Source organism: Physcomitrium patens, chromosome 2, assembly GCF_059467195.1.
Source record: "Physcomitrium patens ecotype Gransden chromosome 2, ASM5946719v1, whole genome shotgun sequence".
NCBI classification, from domain to species: domain Eukaryota; kingdom Viridiplantae; phylum Streptophyta; class Bryopsida; order Funariales; family Funariaceae; genus Physcomitrium; species Physcomitrium patens.
Window position 1 is genome coordinate 11,208,865 of NC_143411.1, and position 15,265 is coordinate 11,224,129.

General features: G+C 40.8%; 2 protein-coding genes across 23 annotated transcripts; both read right to left on the reverse strand.

Annotated features, from left to right (window-relative positions):
* Window positions 1-268: 268 nt before the first annotated feature.
* LOC112277041 (uncharacterized) lies at window positions 269-6,344 on the reverse strand. 22 transcript variants are annotated; one of them, XM_090246381.1, is made up of 10 exons: window positions 5,764-6,344; window positions 4,499-4,578; window positions 4,027-4,163; window positions 3,501-3,588; window positions 3,021-3,318; window positions 2,155-2,834; window positions 1,818-2,042; window positions 1,490-1,660; window positions 1,243-1,322; window positions 269-1,015 (listed from the first exon to the last, which is right to left on the reverse strand). In XM_090246381.1, the coding sequence occupies exons 4-10, from the start codon at window positions 3,585-3,587 to the stop codon at window positions 871-873; spliced, it is 1,686 nt and encodes a 561-aa protein (XP_090102507.1). In that variant the 5' UTR covers window position 3,588; window positions 4,027-4,163; window positions 4,499-4,578; window positions 5,764-6,344; the 3' UTR covers window positions 269-870. The 22 variants fall into 22 exon arrangements, with proteins under 22 accessions (XP_090102507.1, XP_090102509.1, XP_090102478.1 ...); XM_090246383.1 differs by having other exon boundaries at window positions 4,027-4,166; XM_090246352.1 differs by having other exon boundaries at window positions 4,027-4,166; window positions 4,363-4,578.
* A 3,905-nt stretch (window positions 6,345-10,249) lies between these two features.
* On the reverse strand, window positions 10,250-13,567 carry LOC112295066 (uncharacterized). The gene is made up of 10 exons (XM_024546208.3): window positions 13,414-13,567; window positions 12,744-12,840; window positions 12,432-12,542; window positions 12,145-12,285; window positions 11,931-11,981; window positions 11,669-11,762; window positions 11,474-11,506; window positions 11,181-11,248; window positions 10,948-11,073; window positions 10,250-10,751 (listed from the first exon to the last, which is right to left on the reverse strand). Exons 1-10 carry the CDS (start codon window positions 13,470-13,472, stop codon window positions 10,560-10,562), a joined length of 972 nt encoding a protein of 323 aa, XP_024401976.1. The 5' UTR covers window positions 13,473-13,567; the 3' UTR covers window positions 10,250-10,559.
* Between the last annotated feature and the right edge of the window lie 1,698 nt (window positions 13,568-15,265).

Below are 15,265 nucleotides of genomic sequence, written 5' to 3' on the forward strand. Positions count from 1 at the left end.
CTTACAAGTACATATCATTAGTTTTTAGAAAAATAGATAATATCGCATCACTTTTACAATTTTTTTTCAGGTTTTCAAATTGATTTCCACCAACAAAGCACACTCTTCAAAAGACTTCTCTTTTGACCTCTCCTGGACTTCACATCAGTTTTTCCAACAACGCCCCTTCAAATGATAAAATAGCTACTAAAAACCACAGATTCTATGTTAGCATTACAGAGACTCATGAGTAAATTTTCCAGCAGAACAGATGTGCAACTCATCTGAATGTTTTAGGGAGGACCAACCATCATATTCCTGATGTTTCAGTCTTATGATGTTTACATTTTTTATGTAAAAAAAAACCACTTTGATGATAAGGCAAAAGCTCCTATCTTCATACATTATTTCAATAAATGAGAAGTCAAAAGACAAGCACACTATGTCAATGGAGATCCAAAAGCGTTTATCCTTTTGCAATGTCACACTCTTTTTCCCTATTTTCCATGGTATTTCGTCACTAAACCCTGTCTAAGAATGAGCTTTTGTGTCTCATTCGGAGACTGCATTCGCCATTGACGGAGAGACCAGGGAACGATTCGAAATCGGGTATCCAGATTCAAGGTCAGCAGCAGCCAGGAATACACAAGTTCCAAAGGGGAAGAATCGGCAGAGTCCATGCTTTAGGAGGACTTCATTCCTGATTTGCAATGCCTGGAGGACTCGGGATGGATATGGGGGAGCGAGGCTTGGAGATTATTGCTTTCACAACGACAGACAGATTTGCAAGCGTGGGGCATCGTGCGTTTGTTTTCTCCCGATGCATGGATACAGTTCCGGAGCTTCGTTGCGTCCACGCTTGCAGCTGCTGTGTTTCACTTTATCCGGCCGCTAGCCTGACAAGTCTGGCAGATGTAGGGTGGTGAGGGGAGACATGGGTTGTATCGTAAATGCATAGACAGTAGGGCACACATATCTTGGGAGATGCTGTACAGAAACGGTCTGCGTTCGTAACGTTTTTTCAAGGCTCATTCTTCTGGCAATGCACAATGCAGGTCCCACATAAGTCTTTGCTCTGCAGGCCCTACCATGTACTGATTCCAACGTAGGTAAAGAGTCCAATGTCTGCTGCCAACCCCCCTTCTAACTGCGTGTACATTTACCAAAGTGAATTTTAATTGGTTACCATCTCTTAGCAGGGCAGAAGAAGAAGAAGAAGAAGAAGAGGATTGGAAGTGTATCCATGTGCTCGATGAAACCTACTGCAAAGGATGCATTCCACGTCTTGCAGTGAGTAGCAGGACGGCCTTGATTTCGTCGGGTTCTACGTCTGCATCTTTTGCCTGGCCATTCCAACCACCCCGCCCAAGATGGTAGGTCAGTATGAGGCTTGAGCCAAACGAGATCAGGTTTGTTTGATATAAGAAAATTACGTGGTAGATTTTTTGGTTGCAACTGAAAATAGTGTGTTTACCATCTAAGGTTTAGGGTTGCTTCGGCATGGTCATACCTCTGCACGGAAGAGGTCGAGAGCGAAGCCATTGAAGCAGCTTATGACGGCCTGTTGCACATCTAAGCCCAGGGCGTCAAGAGCCCTTACAGTAGAGAGGAGCAATCCTGGCCGACGCGCGCAGAACATGTGGATGTTGAGTGCCTGGCCTTCTCGTTTCCTCACCTCCACCTGCGCAAGTGAAATCTCCAAGTTATGCTCAGGAATCAATCTCTGCCTGGAGAATGGTCAGCGGTGAAGTCTCTCCTACTATTCAGGGAGCACAGACGATAAAAGCCTTGAAGTTTAATGTGATGCAAAGCAAGCGCAGGGGTGGTGAGGGGCGTACTCGTGGTGGCTCGACGACATGGGTTTCAGGATTCGGCAACATGGGGCATTCTTCTTTCGCTTTAGGTGGGCAGCCTTGATGAGCGGACCTCGGAGTGGGGCTGGACGGCATGGACCGCGACTGCTCCTGTTTCGCTGCATCGAGCTCGCTGTGGATGTCATTTATACGCTGCAGGAGCTCCTTAAGGTACTCGATTGCATCGCCGAGTATGGAGGCCCTGTCCATCTGTTCACCAAACCCATACGTGTTACTGCAACTCCATGGAAAGCCTTAAACCGTATTCTGTGTGAAGTATTTATGCATGTAAAACTTGTTGAGTGTGGGGATATTCACAAACCTTTGTGATCTTGGGAACCATAGCGCGAAGCATATATAAACGATCATTGAGTTTCTTGCGGCGTCTGCGCTCGGCCATGAGGTTCTTTGCAGGAAGGCCGCGTTTCCCCTTGATCTTCGAATTTCCATGGTTCTCTGCTCCATTGCCTGCGCCTTCTTCCACCTCGTAGGGCCCCCCAGAGCCATCCCCACTCTCGTCGGGATCGTAGTCATCTCCGTCTAACCTTATGTCGTTTGGATCATCGGACCCCGAAAGCATTTCCGCCCTCGAGGCATTCCCCGTATGAGGACTTTCTTTATCCCGCGTGTCCATGGAGGAGTCGTTTGAGGCAGATGTGAATACCCGTGAGGGCGACTTGCTTGCTGACGGGACAGTTCCACCTGCCACCGATCGCCTAGAGGCTGCACCCTTCTGGAACAATGTCTGCTGTCCTGGCAAACAGCTCTTCGCCTGCTTGCTCGTGTGGTGTAGCACAAAGTCGTTTCTGGAGACTCCAGAACCACCCTCCCCAGGCTTGTTTTGGTTCAATGCTGACACAGAATATGCATCTGCAAACGAAGGTGGGAGATTTACACTCCTTGCATTGATGCTGCTGCTGGCGATGTTGCCAACGCTACTACCTGGGAAGATTATTCCCTGGCTGTAGCTGTCCATTGTGGAGATATGACCGAGTTGCCCGCCTGCACAACCCCACGCTTTACATTAATTTGGTATACGGGATCATCAAAAGCGCTTAGAACTTGACTCCGCCACACAAGTAAATGCGACCAATTCACTGATTCTTCAGAATTCCGAAATTCATTACAGAGCACATATTGTAGAAGGTATCATCAGTGTACAATTGCGCGAAATGGGTTGCTCAGGACCTGGAGGAATATTTGAGAGGAGGCTAACACTCGAGCCTTGGCCAGTGCATGCAAGATTATCCAGAAGGCCGTTGCCTTGGAGCTGGCTCATGCCTAAATTGATTGATGGGGCCAGACGGAAGCTGGCGTGACTGTTGACACTGTCGAAATTGAGGGAGGGTTCAAGCAAGCTGAAATTTGACGGAGCATCTTGCATTTCGTAAGAGGATGAGTAGGAGAGCTCCATGAGAGAGGTTTCGGGCGTGTACCACTCTTCCTCCAGCACCCCCTTGTCGAAATTGGATTTTTCTGCGGTGTCCTGTACTCTTTTTCGGTGTGAGATAGAGTGGCATAGAAGTTTCTTTTACGCGGATATTTAAGTACATGAACACAAACCACAATTCTTCTGGAATTTCTTCTTTCTTTGCAACCCAATCAAATATAAACATAAACATTCGACAACCAAGATACTACAACCAAGGTGGTGTCTGAGTGACTTACTTTGACGACATCCGTGGTTGTGTTCTGAGAGGAAGTAGGTGCCTTCCACGTCAAATCTTCTAGATTACGAGCAGAATTTGAAGACATGCTGCAGTGGGAGACATGGAATCGTTTCTTAAATGGAGATTAATTTAGGCATGTCATCTACTTGATACATATTAAGATTCAAAGAAAGCAAAAAACCTTGCTTGTAGCTTAATTTTTATACTCGCGAGCGCACGGCTGAGAATGTTACATGAGGTTAGATGAGGAACTCTCGAGATGTGAGCTCGAGAGAATGACGAAGCGGCTGATGAAGTTTATTGCTCTAATGAGATGGGATTTAGAATCTACCATTGACAATCACCTGTTCCTCTAACCTTACACTCAAGCCACGCTCCAGCAAGCCGGTTTTCTATTTGGATAGCAGGATACTATTGGGTTTAATGGAGAATTCTTCTGCAGGTGCAAACTAAGAGTTCTATTGTGGGGGAACTTATAAAGCTTGGCAATGCAATGGCCCAAAAATGTAGTTTAGAACACCCACCTGGGGCAAGTTTGAGAGTGTAGCTATGGTCGCAAAATTTCTGAAGCTTGTTCAGTAACACTATTCTTCCGCTGCTGTCGTAGGCTTCTCTGCCTCCAGCTTGTGATGTCACCACTCAATTGAGATTCATATCTACTCTGCTGCGTGACACAAATTCACTAATTATGCATGAAACGCCTGAAATGGAAACAAAGAGAAACTACCCTTGAAATTGGAATCTTTTCTTGTCATGAATGATGCCCAATGAAAATAATTGTGCAAGATGAGGTAGAAGACATCTTTATGAATCCTGACAACCAATAGCTTCTATTCCACGCAAATTGTTATGTTCTATACCTCGGATATTGTCTCAGTTAACAGCTTCCTTGCACCGAACACAACCCAACGAAAGATAATGTTTGACGAACTAAATGTTCAGGCCCCAATTCTAATCGTCAAAAAGAGTGAGCTCACAGCATTTCTTCTGCAGCACCTGCAGGCAATCGACTACATTGGCCTGCGAACTGCGCACTTTTGCTTTGTCTTCCGTTATGCAGGAGCTTGTATTATTTCCTGAAACTTTGCACGACATCAGCATCAGCAGAGGTTCAAAACTTTTCTTGGGACTGATGTGGTCCTTACAGACAATGAACAAACCCGAGTAATCAAGGCAGGTGGTGGCGTCAGCTCCTTACTGTGTGTGTGTACAGGTTCCAATCTCCCACAAGCACACAAGGCACAGCGTGTCTGATATCAATCCCAAAATCATGGACAACTTTCGTGGTCAGGAAAACTTAACTAAAAAGTTCCATTTGTGGAAAACTTTGATTTCCCCAATGATTCAAGCTCGAGAGCTCATGAGTTGAGAAATTAAGATGCGTACAAATTGCAGTAATAAATTGCAATGTTTACATGTCCCCCAACAATATTCCAAAACCTTTCGCGTCTTCCATTGAATCATGATCCTCAACTCTAGTCTTGATGCCCTCCACAACCTCTCAGGCTCGACAAACAGTACGTACTCACATGAATCCTAGCATAAACCCCACACCAGGTGCTCATTGATTGACGCTCACTTGCCTCTTTGCAACCATCCCAACCTTCACTGAGGTGAACAACGCACGGTCTTTCGCTCACTCAAAAAGCCTCCAAGGGAACCAACTTGCGATAAGTAAGTGAGCTCAAGAGTGTTATAATTTACCGAACCTGGCATGCTACATCTCAGTAAAAGCTCTGGGGACATAGAAACCAGCAGTTTCAAGAAGCATCTAAAGGACGGAGCAGCCGGAGGTATGTCGACTCTACAAGCAAAGGCACGCCCTTGAGATTCTCTCATGCCAAAGCTGGTGACCGTGCAAAGGGGAGGCACAGGGTCCCACCACTCGCGTTTGTCGCGAGTTTTAACGCGAAGGACCTTTTCCCAAGCGACTGAAACGGTGAACCCTCCCACACTTCAACCTTCTCTCTTTAAAGTCCCTTTGAAACGCTCAGATTTCTCTATGAAGTATTTGTTTTTGCACGTTGCAACAAATTGCCTGCAAGTTGGAAATCACACCGGACGACTTCGTGGAGGAAAATCATGACCCAATACCTGCTGATGGCTGGTAACTGGCAGACTGAACTACACCAGCAGAGCACGAACATTTCCAAAAAGCCCCTTCTAAAGTGATACAGCGACGTTTTGCTCCCAGGATATGGAAAAGAAAGCTCTCCTAACGTGCCATGTGGAAGTCTGCAAATATTTGGCAAAATCTGTACCTGGGGACTCGAAAACGGCTTGAACAATTCCACCTGCGGATATGTCATAACTTCCTTGCGGAACAGCTCCAGTTCTTGCGGTGCTCTTGCCTATATGAAGCGTCAGCTACGGATCATGTTGCAGCAATGGAGAAACTCAACTTTCGCATCCAAGGCACTTGAGCGACGTACACGCAGAGGGAACCTTATATTTCACTTCAATGCTTTGAAATGTAGTTCAGTAATGATAGTGTGTACTCAATGCGTTGATTTGTGGGACCAACCTGGATTTCGCAGAGATATTTGCATACCTTCTCAACCCATGTTGAGGAAATCAACTAACAACTAACAGCATTCTCAAGGAACCGAAAGTTCATCAGTTAATCAAGGGCGCTGTGGACCCTCACGCTCACCTTAGATCTCCATTACAATCGAAAAACAGTTAACAAATCACAGAGAATTACGTAAAGCTCTGTTTTATCACTAGCAGTTGTTGCTTTGAAGACGGAACTCCAGTGGAATAAGCTCATTGCACATAGGAGACCGTGCTCGAATTGTAGACCTTCGTAAGTGGGCATTTACGGAGAAACTTAACCGAAGTGTCGTCACAATCACCAGAAACTTTAAGAGGACGACGCAAGAGGTTGGAAAATCCGAGAAAGCAATTGAGTGAGTGCAACAAACCTACCATCAAAGCGTCTGGAAGGGACATCGATCTCGCCCCACTGTACGACACAAACCTTTCATGGAGTTGACATCGAGACGCAGGGTTTAAAACACAATCCATTTTTGCACTAGTTCTAGTGATCTACTTGGGCTACGACATTGATTAATCATGTGCGACGCTGAAGTGAAGAAATTAATTGACAATCACTAAAATGATGAGAAATCTGGAAGAGCTACTTGACTACTTTGACAGAGCCAACCTTTCAGAGTACTCACCCTCACAAAGGAATGATTCATCACAGTTTTTGTATAAAATCCGATGCAATCCCATGGTAATGTGCATCCTTATCATGAAATCATATTGCAAACGGAGAAAATCTCATTCCTTGGACATAGTACTCCAGTCGTCTGCATAGAAACGTGCCCCAATATTGAGATAAGTCACGACAACAGATAACTCTTGATCGTTAAGGAGCTGCGTGCAGGGCGCAATGTGATATGTCACTCTGTCGTGAAAAAAAGATGCGACAATGTAACAACTGAGTCACTGAATGATTTTACGTGATCAATTGATAGTTACCAAAGTAGTTCAGGAGTACGTCCCACTCATGAACAACCCCACACTTGTTCTACGAAGCATGACATACCGGTACATCTAGGAACTCCGGGCTTACAGCAACTTGATTGGAGAGGTACCACCTCGAGTGATGGAGGATTCCAGGAGGTAAATTACTTGAGATAATCAAGGGCAATCAGTTACTCATCACAGCATTCCTATGAAGATGGGATGTTTGGTACTACCCTTGGACACGGGCCAAAATTCGGAAGAATTAACACTACCGTCATTATGAGACTAGGGTTTTTTTTTTGGTACTACTGCTGTGTACCTCACTAGGTGGTGGTACTAATCAAATGCCACTGAGCTGGCACCGCCTTTAATTCCAAGGGAGGGTTTGGGCTGGCAGAGTACTGGAGTCGCTGATGTCGCCCTCTGTGAGGTTTATTATCATACCAAATCTTCCAACAAACACAAGACAGTGGAAGTTGCATACTGAATAGGAATTTTGTTAGCGCCTAAACGAAGCAAGCAAACGGACCAGATTCAGCCGAAGTTGGTATATTCACAGGTTCCAGTGCATGTTTAGCACCGGAAAGTGGGTAGATGTATCTTGTCTGAAGGATCTGAACGCGGTCCACATGGTTAAGATTATGCTCGCTCGGGTGACCCACCGGACGGGTTACGCAGAACACGTCGAATCCTGAAGGTGACGCTAATCGCTGAGCAAGTTATTGATCAGTATCGGTGGCCGTTACACAGTACGTATCACAAACAAAGAGCGCTTGTCTTCCTACTCTCGAGAACCGAGGAAAAGCTCGGCACCGGACCCATCGTCTACCCCCGTGGACAGACAGCCGCCGAAGTAAAACACAAACCGGGGAACTGATCGGGTGGCAAAATCGTAGAAAGTGTGCTCAGTATCTGTTACTTCGGGTGCATCGAATCAAGGACACTCTCCATACTATGAACGCATCCCTCAAGGAGAACATTCTCGCATCGCAGACATGGTGATCAGTCTGATACCCAAACACACACAGCGACCTTGATTGGTCTGTAATGGAAAGATACCCATGGAGAATGCGCGCTGCGTCGGTATTGAAACGAACACCAAGTAGATCGTCACTCAACCTCCTCGACAACACTCTTCCTGAGAGAGGCACTTCCCCAACGATTCGGCACATCACCCAAGTACGCGAAACTTGATAATCTCGCAGGAGACAGACAACTCAAGGACAGCCGGGAATTTGGCCAAAACGGGTCAACACTGATCGAGCAATTAATTGTATGAAGCGATGGAGATGGACGATGCCAATATATATATATATATATATATATATATTTGTGTGTGTGTGTGTGTGTGTGTTTCTTTTGCATTCCAACAAGCATGATGTTGCTGATGTTGCGTTTCTGTGAGAAGAATTTAATGGATAGTTGTGTGAATGTATGAATGTATAAAGAAATATTAAGAAATAGAGTTCGAGGAAAATAGGGATATTGTTTAGTCAGTTGAGAACTTCTTGATAAAACCCTGTTTGGAGCTTGGAAATACAATGAAGGGATGGATCATCCCTAATGCATTCTGAATTTCTTCAGCTGATATGATTTGAAGTGAATGATAATATGACTTGAAATTTTACATTTTGGCAAATGTATGACATGAAAACTTATTTGTGGGTTTTTTTTTTTTTTTTTTTTTTTTTTTGGAAAAGCTCCATTAATAACTCAAATGTAACAAAATGTTTACTCTAAATGGTGCTTTTGAAAACCATAATAAACGGTTTTGTGATGAAAAATTGAAATCATTGAGTAATAGATAGATCAGATTCAGCATGTGACATTGAAATCCACTCTTCTTCTTTTTATTGTTAAATTTTTTCTCATACTACTACTACCACAAGCAGCTTTGCCAAAACTGGGTTTTAACCATTCTATCATTTTTTATGATATGAATTTCAACATTGTCAATAAAATTACATGTGAAACATTTATCATATTTTCCATCTCACCAAATATTTTTGTGTTTATTATCATTTTTGAAGAAATCTTTTCTAATGATGAGAAATAGAATCATGTGTTTTTGATGTCCTATAGCCAAATAGACATTGTTCAAAAGGTTATATGCCAACTGTAATTCCTTTATGAAGAACACATTGTAATTTTTTATTGTATTTTCATATAAATTATTTTATCAAGAACACATGCTAAGTCTTCTATACTTGTTTATTTTTCAAAAAATATTAATCACGATATTCTTATTTTACATATGTATGTATGTATGTATGTATGTATCCATCCATCCATCCATCCATACATCCATACATACATACATAAAGTAATAGTTTATTAAGTATTATTGCACATAAAAGGCTCAAGATTTAAAGGTTTAAAAAAAATTAAAAAATATGTTACTAAAGATGAATCAAGTATAAATAAATAAATAAATAAATGAATAAATAAATAATACCTTGTTATTAAAAATGAAAAAAAAATCCTATTTTTTGGCTTCATATTGTTTAAATTATGTATCATTACAAAAGCCACATAGAAAAGTATAACTTGCCATATCATAGAATTTCAAATTTTATTATGATAAAAGAAGACTCACACATTTAATATTTATTATTCTAGATGATTGGGATGCTTATAAGGACAAATCTAATGAAAAACATAAAAATATCAAATAGATGAAGTCAAAAGTCAACAATAAAATGTTTTGGTAGTTGAAATATTCTATGGATTTGTATATATGTCCTTTATGTAGTATACAGTAGTAAATTAACTTGTAAAATATTAAATTTTGACTAATTTTAAAAAAATACTTGTAAATTTGAAATATAATTAAGCTTTTAAAATTATAGAAAAAAATTAATTTCAAAGAATTCATAAAGATTAATTGTATAAAATAACCATTTTATAGTTATTATGTGTATTTTAAAATAAGTATATTAATAAGACTTTGAAGTCATATTTGGAGGTGCTTATGAAGGCACAAATATAAACTTAATCTACAAGTAGTCTTTAAGTTTTAATTGTGGATATTATTGTTGGTTTTAAGAATCTAAATATATATATATATATATATATATATATATTGTTTTTTTTTCTCTTTTTTCCTTCTCTTTTTCTATGGATATATGTGAATTTATAGAATAATAGGTTTTAGTGGCATTGTTTTTCACAAAAATGTTTTCTTAGTGATGTCATTATATTGATTTGCAACTCTATTTCAGAATATTCTATATTCTTTAGAAGTTTTTTAAATTATCAAAAGACTAACAAATATTGAACAAAAGCTTGTGATATATATATATATATATATATATATAATTTAAACTTACCCGTAATCTACTATGATGTCTTTTGAGAACCAATTGATCACCACAACCACTTTTTGGAAAACCTTCTAAAAAATAAATTCCGATTGACTATAATCTTTCCTGACTACTCTTAACGTTAGAAAGTGTTCCTGAGCAAGTGCTGAATAAGCAAAGGATTCCTTCCCAAAGTAGCAAGCAATTTCTCCTTTGCCAAAAGAGCTTGAGCTTTGCATAAATTCATCTTCTATTGTGCTGGTCCTAAGCATTTTTTTCCTCTAATCAGGCAGTCCTGCAATGCTTGCAGAGAGGCTCCACATATTGGATGCCACCTTCTCATCGTAAGCTTGTCGGGCTGCTGACACTTCCACAACTTTGCTGAAGAAGGCACCCTTTGAGAGGCACCGAATGGGCCAGTCGAACGTTGCTGCAAGCAATCCAAGCAGCGGTATAGAGTTAGGGCTCGTCACCTGCAGTCAGCCATGTAAGAATTCATTTAGTATTCATACAATAAGTGGCATGCATTACCACACAGAAACCAACTAAAAGCATTTCACCATACAGGAACTATGTGCCAGTTGCTATCAACCTGGCAGCTCTGGTTGAGATTGTAATGCATTGAGACAAGTGAAACAGGGAAAATGCAAAAGTGGGTGAATTACACACCCCCCACCAAGTGAACCCTCCCCGGGCAAAGAGCCGGAGCGGTGTTGTGCCTGGTTCAGTTTTCAAAGGTGTAGTAGCAGCATGGTGTACAGGTACGGCTCCATCCGATGCCGGAGCAAACGCCACCTGCCACCCATAGAGGTTTGTTAATTTCATGAAACTTGGGATGCAGCCAATGCCAATTTCCAGTGTGAAGTTGAGGCGGTTGTAATGAGAGGGCAATGCATTTGTACCTTCAAAGCCCATGAGAGAGGCGGTTTATTAAATACACTGTTCCTCCATATGTCACTAGAGACAGCTCCTGTTTGAAATGAAACCCCACGATCAGTCTCTCAGCCCAGTGACTGTATCTCATCGCATCACCTGTAACTGGCTTCGAAAAGACCTCACTTCAACTATCAGGGAAATATCTACATATCACCATCCCTCGTGCTGAATGACTAGAGCAAAGGAAACGAGGACACAGATTTTTGGGCTCTTCATACATCACTGAAAACTTCGCGATGAATATGAGTTGGATATTCACCTGGATCAACTGCGCATGCTTGGATCCCTTTACCTGATAACATCCCATAATCCATCAAAAAAACTACCATTAGTACATTTTCAATTCAATATAGAGGCTTTCATATTATTTGAATGAACCGAGGATGTAGACAGCGCCGAGTCAAAGATGAGAATGAGCAACTCGAAATATGGTATGCGAAACGTCTTTACGCACCTTGCCATCGCCGTTGCAATTCAAAACTAAACAGAATGTTTGCAAGCTTCGTCGCTGAATATTTACCACAATCGAACTCTTTGAGAAATTTCTCCTGATTAACCACATCACAAAGAATAATTACTGACGTCTGTCGTCAACAATTCTGTGTGTAGTCTTGGGAAAAATTAAATAAAACACGACGGTAATTTTAGAAAGGATTTTGGTACAAAGAGGATCTGTACTTGACAGAAGCTCTACTAGGAAGGAGCACAGTACACACCGGTTTAGATAATCTGGCATACCGACTCATTATAGAGCTCACGTTGACCACCTATCCATACACACAATTGTAAGGTTAAAATTTGGACTAGAAGGAACAACCAGACGGTACATTGAATATTGTGAAAAGCTTGAACCACACTACAACCTCTTCAAGGAGAAAACGAAATCCTACATAAGCGTGGATTGATTCGTGGAAGTTTGAAAAGCTGTACCCTTGAGGGTGCGCCTGCCACCAAGCTGTCCTCCAACAGACGGGTTAAGACATAATGACCGAGGTAATTGACCATGCATAAGCGACCCACACCTTCAGGTGTGTACCAGGGCTCTGAGGAATTGGCTGCGGCATTGTTGACCTGTATTCCAAATAATCTCTTCCTCATCAACACTGTTTACCGGCACAATACAGTCAAAATAACAGGAGTAAGCCAAAGCAGATGTATAAACCTCGAAAAACTCAATGTTTACACAAAGTATGGTGTCACAGGTTCAAATAACTTGCCAGTAACTTCAAAGGAAGATTGCGAGATTTAAACTGTGTCGCACAATTTCGCACAGATTCCAATGTGCTCAAATCCAGTAACAGAACATCCACATCGGCTCCTGGACATGACTGCAAGACCATTACATGAATGGAACACGTCCCATTTAGTCACTGGATGAAGCACAAGAGTTGGGATGCTCACAGATTGCTTTTCCCCAAGGACTAAACATCTGGCTTCTTGGCAGCACTAGACGTCAATAGATTGAATAACCTGGAAAAAGAAATTTGAAGAAACGAAACCACAGAAACGAGGTGAAGACTGTTATGCACCTCACGGATATAAGACGCAGCTTCTCGGCCCTTGTCAACATTCCGACTAGCTATGAACACTTTCATCCCATCTTTGGCGAGAGAAAGAGCAGTTTCTCTATCACAGACAACAAGCCACAAGAATGAATCTATATATATATATATATATATATATATATAAACACGCACACACACACATGCATGTGGAGCTCGAGCAAGCAAGTAAATTACACAGAACGCTGAGAAATTCTTTAAAAAAATTCCCGCACATACACAATGGAATTCCAAAACTGAAGGGGTCAAAACCTGTTAGAGGGAAAAGAATTTCAGCCCACATAAAAGTTCTTGAACACAAACTATCACCACACAAACCCTCGCGTTCACTCACAAACTTCTCATAAACCTAGAGACCTGCTGCTGAAATGGCACTGCGAGAACTCCCTTCGAGAATCACGGCTACAAGAAAAGAAAGAAAGAAATAAATAAAAGAGACCTCCCGCTTCATGAGCAACCAACCCACATCACTCGGATAAAAAACTCCACTCAATCCGAATTCTAGAATCCTCTAAACCTTGAGCAATTCAACGAAAGAACAAAGCATCTGCTCCAACTTCTCGAAACCAATGCCTGCCAGCAACCGCAACAACCCCACCTACATCTCAAAATCAAGCCACCCAGTTCACAAACTCACTTTCCGATGCCAGTGTTGGATCCTGTGACGATAGCCACCGGCTTCTCCTGCGTACCCATCTCCGCTAGAGCAACAACCTCAACCTCGCTCCAGCTCCACAATCCACCTCCAATGGTGAATCCCACGGCACCTCTCTCGCCGCGCACTAAGCTTCGATCAATGCACCAATTCTCAAGCCAGCGTTGCAGGGTTTATGCTTTGGAAGCACATTGTCATTACCGCCGAGACTTTTCTTGGCAATCCTGCCCCCGCATCGACAACTAATAAAACAGAAAAAAAAAAAAAAAAAAAAAAAAAAAAAAAATGAGAAGCATATTGCGGCGTTTAGGCAATTTGCATGCATTCTCACACCCATTTTCTTAACCCTTCTCTTCGCTTATTTTCTGATTTTTTTTTTTTTTTTTTTTTTTTTTGGTTTTACTCATTCCCTCTGTGTTCAGTTTCAGAGGATCATGAAGAAGTGTCAGAAGCGTGTGTAACTTTTTATTGGATTTCTGCTTACTGAGTGTAAGATTTTCATGCTTATCCTATAATTTTACATGGTGGGAATAGGGATTACATTTCTTTCTTCTCCTTTCTTTTTCTTTCATTGAATTCGTTGTGGGAGTCGATTCTGGAACTTTTGACGTATTAATTCTTGTACATTTATTTGAGCATTGTATTTTTGAGACATTGAGATATGTATTTGATGCAATGTTCTAAGAACTCCTAGAAAGTACAATAACTTGGCAATAATTACAACCAACCTAAAAATCATTAATAAAAATAAAAATATTTTAACATATCCTCTAACATTTTTTCTGATAACTGATAAGAATGTATTGTCAACACTTACAAGGTCATTTTTCTCATAGTTGGAGTAGGAGGAGAAATAAGGAGTTTGCAAGGATGGAAGCAAGTGCATTGAACTTGAAATAACTTAACATAAAGCAATCAAAAAGGGATAGGCATGGAGGGCAAGGGTTTCTATCCACCGTGACTTATTGATTTTCTTGTTGAAAGAGGTGTGCTACAAATAAATTCCCTATCTATCATGGATGCTAGAGTAGGAGCTTTAGTCACCTAAACATTTGACTCCAATATTACCAAATTACTACAGCCCTTAAGTTGTCTGCCCCTACTTATTACAAACAAAGACACATTTTCATAAATATACACCCATTAATTCATCAAAGCTTTTCAAATATTATTAAATGTGTTTAGTGATAACTTTATAACTTTGATAATCTTACCAATGCTTTATGGTCACTTTTGGTTGTATACATGTATATAAATTTAAGAGGATTTTTGTTTATATTTTTTTATGAATAGTTAACCTTCATTTATTTGTTACAACATCAATAGAAAATCATTAACACTACATCTCCAATTGATATTGCTACGCCCTATGTGACCTCCTTTTAGACAACTAGCTAATAAAATGCATCTTCTTTTGCACATTTTTTCCATTCTCCCCTTTAAGAAATATATTAGCTAATGTTCTCTACTTGGCTATCAATTGCAGCTTGACTACTATTTTGGGCTCCTTGTGTTGTTGTGTAGAGCTTAATTAACACTTACAATAATTACAAGGGGAGGGGGGATATTATTATTAAAATAATTCAGTTGAATCAAAGAACATTAGCCAATTTATTTTTTAAAGCAAAAAAAAAAAAGAGGAAAAAATGCACAAAAGAAAGAGACAAATTATTAGCTAATTGTCTACAATGAGGTCATGTAGGATGTAGCAATATCAATTGGGGATGTAGTATAAATAATTTTATATCAATTTAATGTTTTATCTCTATAGATTAAAATTACAAAAATGTCATATGTTTAGATACCAAAATATAAAATATTTATAAAAAATAGA

Bases quoted from the DNA above. Each gene is read 5' to 3' on its own strand.
- LOC112277041 (XM_090246381.1), bottom strand. From the start codon at position 3,587: ATGTCTTCAAATTCTGCTCGTAATCTAGAAGATTTGACGTGGAAGGCA. The intron at 1,661-1,817 runs GTACGCCCCTCA...TCACTTGCGCAG, and splicing joins ATGTCGTCGAGCCACCACGA to GTGGAGGTGAGGAAACGAGA. The intron at 1,016-1,242 runs GTAGGTTTCATC...GTGCATTGCCAG, and splicing joins CGTGGAATGCATCCTTTGCA to AAGAATGAGCCTTGAAAAAA.
- LOC112295066 (XM_024546208.3), bottom strand. From the start codon at position 13,472: ATGGGTACGCAGGAGAAGCCGGTGGCTATCGTCACAGGATCCAACACT. The intron at 11,982-12,144 runs GTACAGCTTTTC...GTGTATGGATAG, and splicing joins TGGCAGGCGCACCCTCAAGG to GTGGTCAACGTGAGCTCTAT. The intron at 11,074-11,180 runs GTACAAATGCAT...TATGGGTGGCAG, and splicing joins CTCTCTCATGGGCTTTGAAG to GTGGCGTTTGCTCCGGCATC.